The sequence below is a fragment of the Dromaius novaehollandiae genome, chromosome 13 (assembly GCF_036370855.1).
Source record: "Dromaius novaehollandiae isolate bDroNov1 chromosome 13, bDroNov1.hap1, whole genome shotgun sequence".
Classification (NCBI taxonomy): domain Eukaryota; kingdom Metazoa; phylum Chordata; class Aves; order Casuariiformes; family Dromaiidae; genus Dromaius; species Dromaius novaehollandiae.
Window position 1 is genome coordinate 13,707,873 of NC_088110.1, and position 19,025 is coordinate 13,726,897.

Here is a 19,025-nt window from a genome sequence, read left to right on the forward strand (position 1 = left end):
CCATTAGGAGCTACCTGTCACATGCTGTCAGAGTTGCACTAAGCTGTAGATACTTTGGTTTACTGTGCTTATCAAGGGGTGTGTGATAGGGAAAGCAGGTAATTCCTGCACAGATTTAAAAAAAAACAAGAAAAAGACACACACTTTAAATGACAGATTTATACATCCGTGAGAAAAACTCTCTGGATGAAAAAATTTGTTTTGATTGCCTTATCATTCAAAACAGTCTCTTGCCTTTGCTAGGAACCAAGAATGCCTATCTGATCCTGGATTACTGTAGTTCACTTCATGCCACCTTTTTCAGGAAATTTTGGGTCACCCTCAGCTACTGTCTCTTACAGGCAATCCCTGGTTGACCACAAAGCTGCCCGGCTCAGCTGGTAGCTCCTCTGTTCACTCTCATTTGAAGAGAAGCTCCTCAGGTGTCCGGTAGTGCTGACACCTGCTAAAAGGCAGGAACTTCTGCCAATCCATTTCTTCCTTCTACTCTCCTAATAGCACCAGACACAAAGACAACACAAGTAACATTGGGTACAGTATTATCTTACTGCACAAACACTGCATAGCTAATGGGCAGACATATACCAGCCCTATCACTCAGGAGTGTGGGCATGCAGGACAAAGAAAACCGAGCAGATTAAAGAAAGCGGGCAGAGACAACTTTCTCTCCTCTTTCAGGGGCTTTTTGTGCATCTTAAAGTTTTGAGTCCAACCTTTTGACAACAGTAACTTGCATTAAAAAAATAATCTCTAATTGTGAGGCAGCTTTGGGAAACAAGGCAGTCAAAACCATTTCCAGGCTACACAATCCTAACAACTGTTTAAGGTTTTTTGTTTTTTTTTTTTTTTTAAATACGTAAAGAAAATCACGTTTCAGTCACTGAGCAGACTGGCATGCTGCTGGAGGTTAATGAAGTGCTAGTCTCTTGTTTAATGAAAAATAATCTATACACAAATACCAGAAAGGGTCACGGAATGATTTGACGCCAGTTCCCATATCAAAAAGCAACTGCTAAGAATTCACTTGTGTATTCTTAGGCCAGTCACCCTAATATTGCAAGAGAATGTAATGGGGTCATTTTTGTTTACTATTGACATATATTAATGCAAAGTCTTACAAAGGCTATGCTTGAGCTGAAACTCTGAATCTGAAAATTGGGCCAAGCATGGAAAATCAGAATATTTTTAAAGATGATTTGGCGCAGCAGTCAGTAACTTCCCCAAGAACGTTCAAAGAGCAAAATCTATCAGAAGATGGGAAACGGCAAATCCAGATTAGCTAAAATAATCAGTATTTCACTAAAAGGAAATACCCAAAGGAAAATGAAATGATTCTGGCTATTTTCTCTTTTCTAGTGAAATAACATGTGTGTTTTATTTTCAGTTTGTTCCACTGGAGCAGAAGAGAGGGAGGTAAATGAAAGATGGGAGCCATAATCCACGAGAGTACTCTCAAACTTCTGCAGATAGTGAAATTTAACATTGACAGATTTGACGACAAACCACCTCAGAGTCTAAGCTCTGCTTTACAATCAGGGAAAGCACTAGAAAGAATAAGGATAAAGAACTCACATTGGTCTCAGCTGGTAATCATTCCTAGTTCACCATAAATATTGGTACGGTTGCAGGTAAGGATGGAAAGCAGCCCCTGCACGAGACTCTTTTCCAACAGCGTGGGGCCATCCGTGCATCGGGCAAGGGGCTCTCGGCTTAGCTGGCAGGCTCCGGGCGGGCTCCGCTCCCTGCTCCGCAGCCACGTGCAAGAGCCAGGCTTGCACCCGGGAACTGCTCTAGCCGACTGGCAGCAACCGGCCACTGCAAGGTCGTAGGGGACATATATTACCCTCTGTCATTTGAACTCAACCTTAGCACTGAGGTATTTAAAATCTTCATCAACAAAAGCAGGCAAACCTTACAGAGAGGGAAGCAGACAGGCAGCGACAAGTGACTTCCCTTAGCAAGCTGATAATAAAAATCAGCCTTTTGCAGTGCCAGACCACTGGCAGACCTTATAGCTACAGCATCATGCTTCCTCTGAGCAGGTGTGGTCAGATTTGTCTTACTTTATTGTTTTAACAGATGGAAAACAACAGGCAAAGTGATTCAGAGCTGCTTCTTCATAGAGCCATGCACAATAATTCCCACAGAACTCTCTTGGCAACAACAGCTCTCAGCTACCTGCCTCTGCCACTGCAAATCACAGCACCCGCCCTTTGCGCTAGCCAAATTCTCGCTTGTTTTAAAAGAGCTCACACTACAGGATCAGGATCCGAGTTACTGCACCCACAGTTATTGGAACCGTGGTTATATGCCTTGCAACACTAGGATGCTTCTGGGTTCAGCAACTGCAGGGGGTTAAGAGACAGTCAAATAATCCAAAGAGATCTTGGACAACTGCATGAGTGCTTAAGCCTGGCTCTGTGCTGCCCAGCATTACCCAGGCAATAATGAACACGTTACAATTTAATGAATCCCGAAGTGTGCATGCAGGCCTATTGCAGAGCCTTCAGTGCTATTAAGAACAGGATACATGACCGCAAGAAGGACAATGCATAAAATAGCCAAGTGTTCAACACTGTATGGGGCATGTTGCTCTTCTGTTATTGCTTCTGTTGCTGTAGCATATACTTTTGTATCATTCTCCAATCAAATTAACAATTCCAAATAGCCATCTAGATCTTAAAATTGTTCTCTTCAATAAAAAAAGGAACAAATGAGAAAAGGCACAGAGGAATCAAAACTTGGTGTGGTAAAAAATAATAAAAATAGACAAAAGGCACTGGTCTAGAAATTGATAAACACTGTTCTGCAGAAGAAATCTCCAGCATTTTAGAGCATCCTAAAACAATAATGGTAGGTTCAAGTTAGTACTTTCTGTTTAAATATTTTGGTGGATATACATAAACGTAAAAACTTAGCTGAAATCATGAATTTTTATCACATACTTCTCAAGCTGAAGTGATTTCTTTTATCATTTTGCTGTATTTTAACAATACGTTCACTACAGAGCAGTTTCATGATAATTAAAAACCTTTAATTAAACAGAAGATTAATTAAACATGAGATAAACACAAATACTAAACAAACTACTTCAGAGAAAATCCAGAATCTGACCTACCAAAACAGCTTTATATGCAATTACACATGCTGTGAATTGCTGTTTGTAGATAACTGGCTTGGCTGTCTCCTTAAAGTCAACCGACCACATATTAAAGTTAAATAACATCAAACCAAAAAAAAGAAAAAAAAGAAAAAAAAACAGGGCTGATTGGACTTGCAGTTAAATGCATTCATTTTTGATATACCTCGGTACTAATGCATTACCAGTTGTAAATCATTTACCAGTAGTACTTAGTCATGCAGAATACTTCCAACGTGTTTTTGCTTTAAACCTTCATAAAAAAAGGAGGCTATTATCGAGAGATTTCTCCATAATTTATTTCCTTCCAATTAGTTCTCAGAGAATGATCCCAATAATAGATCTAGAAATATACTAGCTTTATATATTGTTTACTCTTAAATACATTTCCTAGAGTATTTTAACACTTCTTTGCCGTACTATATAGCAGAAGTAACTTGACTCATTTTTTTGTAGGAAGGCTGCTGAACTTAAAGAACAAAGGAAAGGCGAATCTTAGGTCCTCAAAGTCGTAATGGAAAATTGTAATTGCTTTTGGGATCTCTGTTATTATTCTTCCTAGAAGACAGGGTCAGAACATCTTTATATGCAAAAACACACATGCTATACTCTACAATGTCAAAATGTCAAAGAACGTGAAGTAGAGCAATACGATTTTTTTTTTTTTTTAAACAGACTACATTTCAAGAGATACTTATATTCATTTAAAAAATTCACAGTTTCACAGCCATCAGTGGGAACGGCAAATGGACGTGGGATGGAGGGCTACACAACTCAGAAAGCTTTCACAGCAGGAGTGGGAGCACTAGCAACATCAGAGAATAAAAAAATTCCACAGGTTCCTAAAGACAAGTGTAAACTGTCTGGTGCTTTTGATAAACCTACACAGACTAAGAGTTTCTGTTCTCTACACCCCTAGGTTTTGGATGTACCAAATGTGCAGGATGCAAGCTATCTAGCCTGTTGACAAGAAAACAACAACAACAAAAAAAATCTACAGTTTCAACAAAGCTGTCTATTTTTGGATGTCACTTGCTTTTAGGTTTTTGGCATTTCCCTTCTTAGACCACATGAATGGGTTTATCTGCACACAGGTTAGAGATTTCCCAGACGGTTTCTAACTATTTTAAAAAATTTCAACTACATGCTTCTTTTCAGAAAGGTGAGAAAATTACAGTTTTGCGTTCTCAGGGCCCTTCTCCGCTAAGCAATAAGAGAAGAGAAACTGGAACAAGGATGAATTCTAAACAGTGACAGAAGCTTAAGTACTAATTATAGTCTCAAAGGCGGACAGTACAGAGGTAGTCTGCCAAGACCTCTTTCATTAGTGAAATAACCTCCAACTCTTTCAAGAAGTGTAATCTATGAAGACATATGGAAGAATAGAAGGGAATTTTTAAAGGGTTTAATAGAGAGTTGCCTCATCTTTTTTTATTGAAAGACACAAATAATATTTTCAAAAGGTGGATGTGTATGGAAGAAGCCAGTCGGAGAAGAACAAAAGTCCTGAAGTGAAAATGCAATATACCTCTTAGACTTACAGTATGTGTCTGTATGAGTATGTATCTGTATTTGGTGCATGACATTTACACTTGCCAAGTGTAAATAGCCAAGATCACAACATTTGAAAGCACTTCAGAACAAACTCTGCTCTACAGAAACTGTTGCTTTCCATCGACTTCCAGAGCCAAGATTTCACTATCAGCATGTATAGCACAGGCAATGTATAGAACTTAAATTTTTTCCTGTCAGTTAGTGGTACCCATAGCTCCAATTTGAATTCTATAGACCATGAGCCTACAGAGTCTGTAGAACTTTAAGTTGTTTAGATGCAACACCAGTGTTTCCATATTGCTTATGCTCTAGGGGCATTACCTGTTTTGTGCCCTGCCTGAGGTTTTATGCCAATCCTGATGACAAATATTGAGGTCATTGGATTTTACCTCAGAGCCCCCCAATTAGCCTGCTTACTAAAATCTGAAAAGTGACAAGAAAAAACATTAAGTGAGGTAAGACTGCTATTTTCTATTGCTTCATTACGCAAATACTTTGAAAATTGAAAATATTATATGTATGTTAAAAATAAATGGACATGGTGATCAAAATTGTGCTTTATAAGATAGGCTGATGATAATCTAATGAAAATATTGATTTAAAAGAGGAAGCAATAATTTCCTTGTATTTGGACATGTCATTGCTCTATCAATTACCAGCAGACAATCCCTCCCATATATGCCTGCACAGTGTTTCGACATTACAAAAGCAACTACAATCTTCAGCAAAGAGATATATGCTGTATTTTTTCTGACATCCTAACAGATGTCCACTACATTTCTGAGAGTTCCCTGTACAGGCTAAGCACAAGCAATGGTGACTTGTAATTGCGGGTGAAATGTAATTGAACACTTCCTTTTATAAGGTTCTTAAACACTCATATATGTAGTCCTTTAAGCATAACCAACATAATGGCAATGTTTACCCATAAACACAGCTTTATTGGATGCCTTCAAACAATAATAATGGCTATTTTGTAAAGTTACTGTCAATTACTAAAACTCCAAGAGAATTATACTACACTAAACCATAACCAAAAATAATCAACTATCATCAAATATATGCCTGAACCTGACGATGTGCCACCTCAAAATAATAAAATAATGCTTCAAATAGTCTTGAAACAGCAATGAGCTCTCAGCTTCTACTAAATTAATGCTATTGCTTTGCCTCGCTCAGCTATTGCTTCTACCCCTTCTAAAGAGAGACTTTTTCCTTTTTATTACACTTGTTGAAAGAACTCTTACCTCTCCATCTCGTATTCTTTCATACCTGCTTTTACTGCCTTCATTACCTGTAAGATACATATTAACATGGGACATTCTTAGCAAGAGGGAATCTCATATTTATAAATTTATGACTTATGACTGAGTATCTCCAGAAGAACATATATTACAAAAATATCATCTGTACTTCATTTAAATTTACATCAGTAGATGCATTTTAAAACTATATTAGAAATCAAACTCATTTTAATCTTTATGAATGCCTGCAGTCTCCAGCAATAAAGCACATCTAATTGACACAAGTATATCCTAATGAAGTGCAGCTCATCTAAATACCCATGCTTAATTCTGAAAGCTCCAGTGAACTTGGCAGCAAGTCCTTTTACTTTTATGAAACACCAGCAAAACAAAACTGTGAACTGAGATGTACAACAAAGGAAGATTCTCTTTTCTACTTTGTAATCTGAATAAACAGAAAATTACTAGAGTTAACACTGGGTTACATTGCATAAGTCTGAATTGTGCTCTCAGATTTGCTGAGAATGTGCAACGGTTTTATTTCTTCACCTGATTATGGATTTTGAATTTTAGGCAGTTGCTGTGTGGAAATAATCATCTCAGATGGGACAAGCTTGTTCAAGGATGATGAAGGATGAAGGGGAATGAATGCAAGTGCTTTTATTCATAGACTTTGTAGTTTTACAATATTCCCTGTAAAATATTTTCACACTTCTCAGACAGCCCAGGCATTTGAGGAGCAGGGGCAAAGACAACAGTTGGGTCTCTGACCTCATCAGCTACTTTAACTAAGCTCTCGCTGGCCACCAGTCACAACTCATGGCACCTCTGCACCATGACATGGAGTACAGCACTGACACCCAAGCTCACTTTGTGATCCAAACCCATAGAGGAGCATGGCTCAACTGGTACAGCGCTGGGTCTGACCTGCGCAGCCTTCCCACGAGGCTGGATTTATCTTTGCCACACTGCTATGTCATCACAACGGAGTGGTGAAGCACCATGCTGCCTGGGCATACCAATCTCTGCAGAGCAATTGAAGGCATCCCTGGACAGTGCAGGGAAACCTTCCCTCTGTTTATGAAGGATCTGGACTGAGTAAACTGTAAAAACTGTTTCAGGTACGCACACACTGACAGTGGCCAGGAAAAATCTCAATCTCTTCTTTCTCCATCTCTATACGGGTCTTTCTTTGTGCATACAGGACAGATAGACTGCAAGCAGGTCACCTTCTGCTGAGGATCCCCAGCTCTTGCCCAAAACCGCACTTCATTTCTCACATATCACAAATGCACCATTGAGTTCAAGGACAATGCAAGGTGTATTACGGGGCTGTAATAGGAGGCATATTATCCTCTTATTTCTATCCAGTCTTTCCATTATTTTATTACTAAGCAATTCAGGGTTGCTGAGAACATTTTCTGAGTACTACTGTTACACTAAGAGCAAAAATTATTAACAGTAAAGGATCCATTACCTCTTTATGAGCTTCACTGGAGATTTTATTGGTGTAGCGCAGAACTTCCAACTCCATGTCTGTCTTAATCACACGACTTAAAGAAAAGGAGAACAGAAATCAGGTTAGGTTGCAATTTGGCGCACTAAGAATAAAGAATAAAAAACCCTGCAATAATATGCATCACCTACGGTAAAATTAGATACACCTCAAGAGTGTACAACTCAAGAGTGAAGAGCTATTACAGCATTCATGACAGCAATGTTTTGTTGGCATTGATTCACCATTAGCAAAACAATCTTATAAAGAAAAGTCACAGGCATTTCGAACACCAGCCTGCATTACTTTAATACTAATAAACAAGTTGTCCAATCAACATTTTCTCAACCCATTCTACAATACATTAGGAACAAAAGCAATGTACTTCTGTATTTGTCATGGCTCAGACATTACTTCAAATGGAACATTTCTACAAGCATACTTGATTTACTTTTTAAACACAATTTGAAGCTAGTTTACATAATGAAATTCCCAGAGCTCTAGAATTTCTATTCAGCACAACCCCAGCTCCCACCTATTTGCAATATGTCAAAAGCGGGGGGGACCCAAATGCTATTTCTGCTTGGTATTAAAAAAAATACACATGAAATTCAGAAAATACTGAAGCAGTAATTAAGGCCACAATGTCCATTCTCCTTCATATGTTTCCAGGAAAAAAACCAAAAAACCTTTTTCATGCCCTATGAGATACTGAATTTGTGCATATTTAGAGCTTTGATAAATTCAGTAAGTTCTAAATTCATCTAAAAAATTTACTATTAATCTCTTATCTACTTATCCTTTCTACTGTGTATTTCAAATAAAAGCAGTTATTTATAGTATGACATTAACAGTGAAGTAGAGAGAGTTTCATAACAGTCTATTAAAAATCACCTACTCTTTCCATTTCTACACATACTGAAAATTTCATGGTTTCTTAAAAATTCACATGTCCATCTCAACGGCAGCCAGGAAGTACCTATTTATTGTTTACAAAGAACAAAACTATATCCGCTTAATTGTGTGGAAGCATTTAAACTGTATTTTTCCATTCCACTCCAGAGCTTGCAGCACTTACAAACTACCATAAACTGTTAGATTTTGAAACTGTCACCAAAACATTGCTTTTTTTATTGTAACATGCTCCCATTCATACCGCTGTGGAAGACTGTTTATTATATTTCTGCTCTTGTAGTTTGTTTTAATGAATCCAGAAACAGGTTTCTCAGCCATCAGTGCCTCAGATGTGCAGCAACAGCATTTTTCCACAGACAGTGATTGCACTGCTATGCAGCACAGTCACTTCTTCTCAAATACAAGATTTTTGGCAAAAGACAGACATCTTTGTTAAAATGCTGATACCACTCAACATGCTTTTACAAAATGAAGCATAGTAGAGGGGAATGGGTTAGACATGCTTAGTAAATCAGGACAGGACACAAAATAATCATTATACATGTTGAGAATGAGTACTAGGTTCTAAAATACCTGCAAAGGTGAAAAAACTACACTGGAATCGTATAATCTGTTCACCATGGATGAGGAAACAAACTTCTGCTTCTGCTTTTTAGCCAAGACAAAGAACAGAGGCTCAAATATATTCATGTTAGACTGAGGGAGTAACAGCTTATAGATCTTTTTTTATCGTGTTCTTCGGAAGACTGCTTGTGCTAGCAGGATAATTTAATACTTGTTTGATGTGCCTTTATATTACTTTCAATATACAGTACATATTCCTGATCTGCAAATGCTTGAAAAATAGTTCTTTCATAATTCAGATATCTAATCTCTTTATTGGGATCTGCAAGTAATACAAGTTAATAACTGCTCAACTGCAAGTGTATTAGAATCTGTTTTACTTGACTAGGTCATAAGGCTTCAGGGTCAAGGTATTTATTTTAGATCATAACTTCTCTGGTGCCTTTTGCACACAGAAATTCACGTTCAGCCTCAGATTTAGATTTTTCTATGGAATTCATCACCTTCATCTACACAAGGTCAAGCACCAAAACATTTTACAGAAAATGTTTAGTCACTCTGAGACCAACAAAAAGGCACCACCCAACCGTTTGTAGAGGAGACAGGGAGGATGTACAATCACACAGGAACAGGATCAAATTTACCCTCAAACAGATCCCCAAAAGAAAGGGTCGCTGGGGTCCTAGGCTGTCTGCAGTGGCACTGCTGATGGAGTTTCCATCAGCATACTGGGTGGCCATGGGGTATCTGCCCAGCACCTTCTCACTACTTGTGAGGACATGAGAGGCGGTACTTTTCCAAACCAGGCAGAAAGCTCAGCTAGTCCAGAACTTGGGTTAACACTGTAGGGCAATCTTACAGGTGAGGAGAGGTCCACAGTTTTCATGACTTTTTTTCTTCCTTACTTTCAACACAGTGGCAAGAAGAAAGCACTACATTTGTGTACTAAGGTGAACTTCAATGTTCTGTTAAAAACAGCTCTTGGGCCAGTTACACACTCTGAATACGTTCATTAATATTTAAATAGAAACAAATCATTTACAGGCTACAGCTAATAAAACTGTAAAAATATACAGAGTCAGCAGGTAACACAAGTCTCAGATTAATAACTAAACCACTCAATACAATCAAGTTGAAGTAGAAGCACAAATCTATTATTGTCAGCATTAATGTATGATTTTTTTTTTCATTTTAGTAGTGCAGAAAGATTTCTTCTCCCTCACTTTCCTCTCCTACATACACTTCGTGCTTTTATTTACACTTGCCATAAGAGGAGGTCTTCTTTTGTGCACGTCAGCCATCTGACAGAAGAGAGAAGCTTGAAACAGGGACAAGTATCATTTCAGTCATGCATGACCTACTTTCCATTAATCAAGTGGTCAAAAGTAAACAGAATTCCAGGCAATTACAGGCATGGCACTAGCATAACTCCACTACACGCTCCTAAATCAGTGCTTTCTCCAAAGATACACAAACGTTTGCTTCTCCAAGTGCATCCACCATTCCTGAGAATACCAACAAAAATATTTAGTTTTCAGTTACCAGCTCAGTGCTTATCAATCTTCTTGTTTTGTTCTTTTTAGTAAATGCATGCAACTTTAAAGACTGCTTTCTGTGACAAACATGGAAAACAATTAGGACCATCCACTTCCCCTTGTCCTTTTGGAAACACTGCCAGTTTGCAGATCCTCTCGTAAAGGGTAGGTGCTGCCCAAGTAACAAACTCTGCAGTCCTGACTCCTCTTCACCCTTTATAACCACTGCTGTTACCTTTCCACAGCTTGTTTATAGAAATTTCCCCCTCTACCACAGTTGATATCCTTCTGCTCTTCTGTAAGCTTTGGCATAAAAACTTGCTAACTGAAGTAGTATTACAGCTAGTAACACAGTAAAGCCTGGGTACAAAGGAGAAGCATTACTGTAAATTTCTGCAAGACAGTTGCACAAGCACTGAACAATATCGGAGTTCAGCTTGAGAAATTTGAAAAAGATGTTAGAGGTTTACAACATAAGTTTTAAAAAACTCTGAAAACACAAAAGTTCCCGCTAGCCTTTAGGATGTTAACATATGGATCACTTTCCCTGAAGAAACAGTTATAGCTGTCCATCAAAGCAATGCAAAATACAGAATATATGAAGTTTTCTGCATGTAACTATCAAATCCCTTTTTTTCTTTTTAGGTTACAGGAAAGTATAGCATATACAAGTGCAAAACCATCCATACATTGCTAAATAGCTACCTTCTAATATCATTACGATAGACAGATATTGGTACACTAAAGTAAAAATAGCCCATTTTGCTAAATGACTCAGTAGAAAAATTTCCTTCTGATCACTAGGGAGATAAATTGGACAAGTTTGGAATTTGTCTTTCATTGGATGCTATTTTCTTTTCAAAACACTGAAATCAATTCTTAGGGTAGATGTTCAGTGCTGCATTTAAAAGAGAGCCCTGAAATTTAAAAGTATTTAAATGTGTTTAAAGTCATATTCACTCATTAAAAAAAGAAAGAAAGAAAAAAAAAGGAAAAAAGTTAAAACACCCTTTTGCAAACTGCTAAAATTCAAATTCAGTCTAAGGTCAGAAGCTTTTATGTTTTATCCTTAAGTTTCATAATAAGTCAGAAAATGTTGAGATTTTGAAAAAGCATAGAGAAAGCACAGAAGGCAACAGATCCCTAATTAATCACAAGCTCTTTGCCCCGTGCAGTGAACCATTTTCTCTGCATTTTAGAAGACGACAGTATAATACTGGAAGTGCCTTTTGTAGGTCACAGTTCTTTCTGGTTGGTTCAGAAAGCTCATCCATTTCACCTTTTGCTGGCAAGTTTGACAGAACAGTACAGGTCGAAGTTTTTCCTGACAAGTACCATGTAAAACAGAATAGTTTAGAGCTTGCTGAACTTGAAAGAATATGCATCAGTGCAAGCATACAATTCAAATGAAACAATTTGCTGCCCCAGAATATATCAAATAACCCAAAATATTAATCTTCCTAAAAGAAAAATATTCTTAACTCCAAAATGGTTATTGCTTTCCAAAGAAAGTTGCTTTAGCAATAACTTTAGATTCCAAGGAAATTAATAATTTAGGAAGTTTTAATACAGATACCCTGTCATGCACGTATGGATTTCACCAGACACTTAAATCCTAAAGAAGGTCTTTAAAATGCTTCCAGTTTATGATGAAAACCACCAAACTTGATAAAACCATTAAAATCACTCTTGAATGCAAATCTGAACTTTGGCTCCACTTAGGATACCATTTTCTTTAAAGCCAGGAGCAGGGAAAAGGCATACCAAGTATTTCTCTCTACTTAAGAATGAGGAGAAGACAAAATCAGAATTTTGGACTAGCATTCAGCATTCATAAAAGAGATTCTCTCTATACCACAGTGAACTGCTCCAAGTGCTGTATCTTCTATTTCTCCTCACTCCTCCATCTGCCTTAGCACAACCTCAGGGCACAGAGCATGGCCTCACACCTCTCCAGCCCTGAGCTCCCGGAGAAGATTTAACCCCCTCACCTACCCCAAACCACAGAGGGGCAAAATAGCTCATTAGGTAACTCCTTTGTAAGGTGAACAATACCATAGCAAAAGCTCACTTGGGAATAAGCTCGTAGCCCTAATTTAAAATGGTCTGCAGCTGGAGCTGTCATCTCTCTCCCTGTCATGCAGTGTATCTGTAAGACCAAAGCTCAGATGGCAGGCAAGGCCTTCCTCGGGCCCCCTTCCTTTCTCTGCTGCCCCTGGTCTTTCTCCGCTAACAGGAATACGAAAAGGCAGACAAAGGAGGAGCACAGAAACAGCACCTACGGGCAAGTCAGTGATGTAGCTCTCTTCTCTGCTCCTCAAAAGGCTCATCAGGGCACTCGGAGAATCATGCTCTGGTTGCTGGGCACATGATTGTGGAGTGTCCACAGCAGAAAGTTCCTGATGTCTACAAGCAAACCAACCCACTCACACCACCCCAAACCAACCAACCAGCTAAATCCAGCAGCTGCCTCAGCAGGAAAACTAGACTTTATGAAGAACTTTTAACTTGACCCACACTCTTTCTGTTATTTCTGTAAGTGATATAACATGGCATCAGGGATCTCAGAAGACATGCAAATATTTTTAGATCTTTCCCACTAACACTGCGTAATTACAATAGCTTGATTAATTAAACACTCATATTTTCAAAAGAAAAGAGGATTTGCTAAGCTTCTTCTTCATGAAGTTTTTCTAAATGTGTTTAAGCTGTGCATCTGAAAAGCACACTCCCACACCCCAGTTTCATAGTTCCTGTGCTCCACCTACACTGCTCAAGACTCTGCATCTCAAAGAATGGACCAACTCTTACATTCAAAAATCAAATCTGTAAGATAACTTCTCTGTTTCAGAAAGGGGAGAAGCAGGATAGCTGGGATCCAAATTCTAGAAGTTCGGAACAGTTGAGATTTAAAAATTGGCAGCCCATACAATTTTGTCTTACAGACTTGCATCCCCTTGCGCTCATCAGCAGGATTGCAGCAGTGAATTCCACTCCTGCACATCTACAGGTCCATCTGTGATTCAGTGACGCAGAAATGTCAAAGTTTCCCTGCTTCCCATTTTCCCTTCAAAACTTTTTTATGCCATGCCAAACAACGAAAAGTGGCTGTAACAACAGAAATCTGACCTATTAAAAATCCCGCATATTCTGAAATATCATTGATGTTCAAAAAACAACTTCCTAAATTTCAAGCTGGCAATTAGATGTAGATGAAGAAGTGGAAGATCGTGCTTAGCACATTTGCTAAGAACAAACATTAAAATGAATAATAAGTAGCAGCATGCAATACAATAAACTACAATAGTAGTAGTCAGACTGTATGCTTTCCTGTTTACATTTTAGGATTCTGAGCTGATCTCTCTTAACCAAGGATTTGTTTCCTCATTTCCAGACTAATACACTCAAAAAGCTTAGTTAAAAATCTAATTCATTAACAAAAATACACTCTGTTGTCTCTTCAGCTAATATCCTAAATAAAAAACTAGAAAGCCCTAGTTATTAAGCAATCCTGAGGACAAAGTCGACGATGCTGATCAAAAGAAAGCTGGTAAGATGTAATAGCTTTGTATGCTCCTGGTATGCTTAGTCACACCCTCAAATTTTGGCTATTCTAGACAGTCTGCAGTAGAATTCCCCTAGAATTACAAAGTATAGCTATATGAATAATAAATCAGCAAAATGAATGCTGTTAAAGCAAACCCTAGGGAGGTAATAACATCTTATTAAATATTACCTATTCTGACATAGTTTTAATACTATCTTTGTTTTTCATTCCTAGAATATGAATTATGCTCAGTTATTTTCCTATTCATCCAAATTCACATATGGATGTGACTTAACTCCAAAGGCTTTCTATAAAACGTGTATCAAGAGTGGATGCTTATTTCTTAAAAAATGTTACCTGATTTCTTCACTTCTCAGTGCTGTTGCTTAACCGCATATTTACTTCTGTACATTATTTCCACCCCCAACATGAAATCAACTAAAAATTAAAATTCACATAGTAAACCAGGAGGCTTCTGCTGAGGGAATCTCTCTAAAGCAAGGATGTAGAATATAAACACTTCCAACAGTACTCAGAGAAAGACTTTATAGAACTCACCATTCTGCAATTTCAGGATGAAGGATTTTATTGTTCACGGTAAATCTAACAAACAAAAGATAGAAACATTAGAAAATACCTAGACACACAACAGTAGAGAGTGCTTATTTACTTTCTATTTTTAAAAAATGTCTTCTCTGAAGTTGCAAAATCTTGCAAAGCCAGATATTATATCAGAATTCATTAACAACAGCATAGATCCCCATGCAAAGAATGCACATACTTATTTCCACTGTGTAAGTATTCCATTTTGAAATACATGAGACTAAATCATGTACTTTTAAGAATGGGCAGAAAACAGGGTAAGAGCGTATAGAAGAAATATTTAGAAACCTTTTTTTGACAAAGGTAAAATATAAGTTACCAATTCACTGCCCTGAGCAGCAGGTGGGCCAGACTTACTTTGAGGTCCCTTCCAACCTAAATTGCTCTATGACTTTAACTTTACCCCTCAAACACACTTCAGTGAAATTAAACACAGTGAATTGCCCATTTTGTGGTTTGCTTTATGCATTCAAATTTTTGTGTGTGCATAGGATGTGGCATGTGATAAAGAAGGTTGCTTAGAGGAGAACTGTGAAAAGGAAAACCACCTCTCCTTGTCTTTTGTGATCCACAGAGGAGGCAAAGCAAAAGCTTCCATCTCACCCCAGCCTCCCAAACAGAGAGATTCTTCTGTTTATTTCCTATATTAGCAATTCATGACTTCTTGGAACGATGCTGAGGCTCTCTAAACAATAACACTAGAGTGGCCAATGGAGTAAGATGCTGAGCAATTAAGTGGAACACAAATAGATTTTCAAGGTTTTGTTTTTGCTTACAATTTAAATGCCTAAGGAGTATGCTGCATCAAAGATATTTTTCTCTGACTCAGGACTGATGGCTCTTCAATTAGAGCATTTAGGAAAATTAAAACGCTCCAAGGCTCCCAAAAGATCTTCCAGAGGAATGCTGGAAAGCCGCAATTCATTTTCCCATATATTTGAAGGAAAAACTAAATCTTTTCCAGGTTACTGGCCATTCTTTATACCTCAGAAGGGAGCAACAAAAGCACAAGTCCAATTAAAAAAATTATTTGAAAGTCACTTCTAATCATACCAGCATCTTATTGTATCTTTGGATAGCAGACCAAAAACCTATGTTTCTTTTTTTCAAGAGCATGTGCTCATAAACCTGTAAAATCTAAAAAGATGAAGGTCAATAGCTTTGTGTTCCTGCTCCAAGCTTATCAGATAGAAAACAACAACATATCACAACATTCAACAGAGACGAGCTGTATGGTAGTCAGTATTACAGGTATTAATTAGAAACTAGTGGAAAAGGAACACAGTACAAATAGCCAAAATTCACAAATTTAGTCACTTGGAAACAAGAAAGTCTTGTCACACCAGAGATAAATGCACTTTTTCCCACGTGAATATCATCATCCCAATAACTATTATTTAAGTAGTTCAATGCAGAAATAATTCTCAGAAGGAAGAGCCACTCAAATAAAGCATACACAGAGGAAAACTGATGAATGATATAATAAAAATCAATCTATGACAACTCAAAAAACACAAAACAGTGAGCTCTCTATTTGGCTGGAGCCAACACCACAGGAAACCAAGACGCAGAGCAGCTTAAGCTGCAAACGCCACAGTGGATACCAGGACTTTCAATAGTTGTCATTAGTATGTCAGACAAAAAGCAGATCAGTGAAGTCGAGTGTAAGGATATACTGCAGCAATGCAGAGAGCTCCATCACCAGCTCTATGTAAAGAAGACAAGTATAAGCAACTATGGTTATTACAGAAGTGAAGGAAAAAAGAAAATATAGGGCAGGAAAGGGCAGATACAGAAGGCAGCTGACACACACTCTGAAGGCTGACACACTTCTCTTCTTTCAAGAATCTGACACATTCACTTTAAGCACAGATGGAGGAATCCAAAAGCAAATCAAACAAGCTGAACCATAAAACTATGAACCTCATGACAAACAGAAAATTACATCTTGTCTGGGTATCAAAAAAAATGGGGGGGGGGAATAATGTACATGGGTATGGGCCTATAAGTAGCTCAAATAATGCCGTTTTAGAGAAGAGTAGTTCAGCCAAGAGATGCACTGCCTCTGTCATCGTCCCTGGTTTGTGCCTTTCCTGACCCTAAAGGCTTCCTCTTGGATTGTCTAGGTGCTGCCAGAACCGGCTGGCACCACCTAACACGTGCAGCTGCTTAAAACTCTAGCTGCTGTCAGTTGGGAAAGCCAATTAACCCCAAGAAAGGATTAAACCAAGGGGGTACAGGGGTAGGCTAGGAGGTCACAAGCAAAACTGCAGTTTTATCTCATCTGAAAGACAGACTTTCTGATATAATGTTGAGTATAAAACAAAACCTTAGACCTCAGAGCACCAATTCAGTTGCAGGTGAGAACCTCGCACGCTGTATGTAGCTTCTCCGAGGAGCCCACAATTCAGGACAGAACCGTCTCAGCTCTGCTTAGCTTGCGATAGCGATGGGTCCTGCGCAAGTGGCGGCACGGCTGCCCTGTTTAAGATTGCTCAAATTCAGGAACTAATGACTCAAATTATGTTTCCCTTTAATTAGCAATAAGGCAGCTGAACAAACCACATTCTGAAAGCTACTGGTTAAATGATAAGCTCAAGGGGAGAGGTGTGTCATCACTAACAGGAATATGCAAACAGGGTGTTATTTACATAATTTTTGCACAAAGTTCTACATAAAATAACCCTACCTATCCCTCCAGCAAGTCTAGATTTTGCTGGAGCATAAACAACTTACTCTAAAAAATACATGGACTGTCCTAATACTAAGAGGATCATGTAGAGCAATCCAATTCCACATTTTACTGCAATTTGCAAATTGACAGCACTTAAAAGATGAGATATGTGTCTTGAGGAAAAAAACAAACTGACATTTTGATACAGTTACAATCTGTAACATGTTAATGCTCCCATTTAATCAACACAAAACTAAGACATATTTCACTGAACTGCATGTTGAAATTGATTTCATACTCAGTTGTCCTTTAACATGCAAGGCAATTTCATTAGGCTTTTTTTTTTTCTTTTTAAGGCAAGAAACCTACATCCCCTGTATAATGAGACTGTATAATGAGACCCTTTTCTTCCTCAGTTTGCATAATCTGCTTTGTGTGTATATGATGATAAAACCTAAAACTTATATTCATACTTGATACTAGAACTTTCTACTTTTCTTCAACAGGGAGAATCTTTCCTCTAATCATCAGCTCCACTAGGCAACAAGGAAGAGGCCTTAGCCCAGCAGCCAGCTCATCTCCACTGCCATTCCCAGCAGGGGTACTTATGAAGCAAAGGACTTCACTGAAAAACATAAAACATTAAGTACCATTGCTTACTGTCTATCATTTACATCAATCAATTCTGTCGATGAAACAAAAAAGTATGTTGAGCGAAGCTTTCTGCAGCAGTATACACAACACCCATCCAGCTTGAAGGTCCAAAATCTATTTTCTACAAGGTTTAGTCACGTTGCCTTAAAGCATTTTTACAAGTGTTACATAATAGCCACTTGATTACATTTTAAAAAAAAGTTGCATGTTTTCCTGTCTGAAAAAATGGGTCTATAAATTACAAAAAGTGAAACTAGTCTTTACTGGCAGACAGAAATACGTATTTCTAGAAAACAATGCATTTGAACTGCTTTAGAAATCTGTCTCCTACACAGAATACACCTGAAGTAAGTGAGAGCAGGTCATTTCTGTAGGATTCATAAGAGTCATAAATAAAGCTGGGTTCAGAGAATTAACAGGAACAGTAGTAGTAAACAGTCCAGGTCATCACTGTCCTACACTACTCCCTGCACTGAACCATGGTACTATACATTGGTGAGCAGGATGTTTTTCAAAGTAAAGTAATCCTCCATTTCTTACAGACTGCAACAGCAGACAAACTTTTCTTCAACTCTTAAACATGCAGCACACTTTCTGAAAGGGACAAGAGGTGGCTATATACTAACAGACCCTATGATGTGATTCATTATTATGGGCTCTATTACCAGCAGATACATAAAATCAAGCTTGCTCATTGCTGGCAAGGCAAAAATAACCTAGAGGTAACATGTAGGGTGAGGACAGAAAAAAAAACATGACCGCAGTGAAGGCAAAATGACTACTTATTACAGTGTAAAAATTAATCAAAATAGTTTAGATAATTATGTTCTGGGAAAAGTTCAAAAGGTTGAAAAAGTAAGGGAAGGAAGCAACATCATTAGGGCAAGAAAAAGGCAGCTTCTGACAGGAGCAGATGAACAGCCTGCAAAGAGAGAGCAAGATTCAGCTGTTTCAGGAAATGATACATTATTTCTATTATTATCCGTAGCAAAAAACGCACAGGGGCACAGCCAGTTTAGGAGAAAAAAAGACAAATGGGACTAAGAAACACAAAAGGGCCCTAGCAAGTAAATACATCTAGACCAGGTAGCCGGAAAATGG

The 19,025-nt window shown here is 38.1% G+C and overlaps 1 protein-coding gene across 3 annotated transcripts in view; it reads right to left on the reverse strand.

Moving 5' to 3' along the window:
• PEPD (peptidase D) overlaps positions 1-19,025 on the reverse strand; it is a 199,441-nt gene that overhangs the window by 95,710 nt on the left and 84,706 nt on the right. For all 3 annotated transcript variants that reach the window (XM_026107578.2, XM_026107580.2, XM_026107579.2), the window contains 3 exons: positions 14,552-14,596; positions 7,415-7,490; positions 5,941-5,987 (listed from right to left, as the gene is read on the reverse strand). In XM_026107578.2, coding sequence (XP_025963363.2) covers positions 5,941-5,987; positions 7,415-7,490; positions 14,552-14,596 — 168 coding nt within the window. The remainder of the gene's footprint in view (positions 1-5,940; positions 5,988-7,414; positions 7,491-14,551; positions 14,597-19,025) is intronic.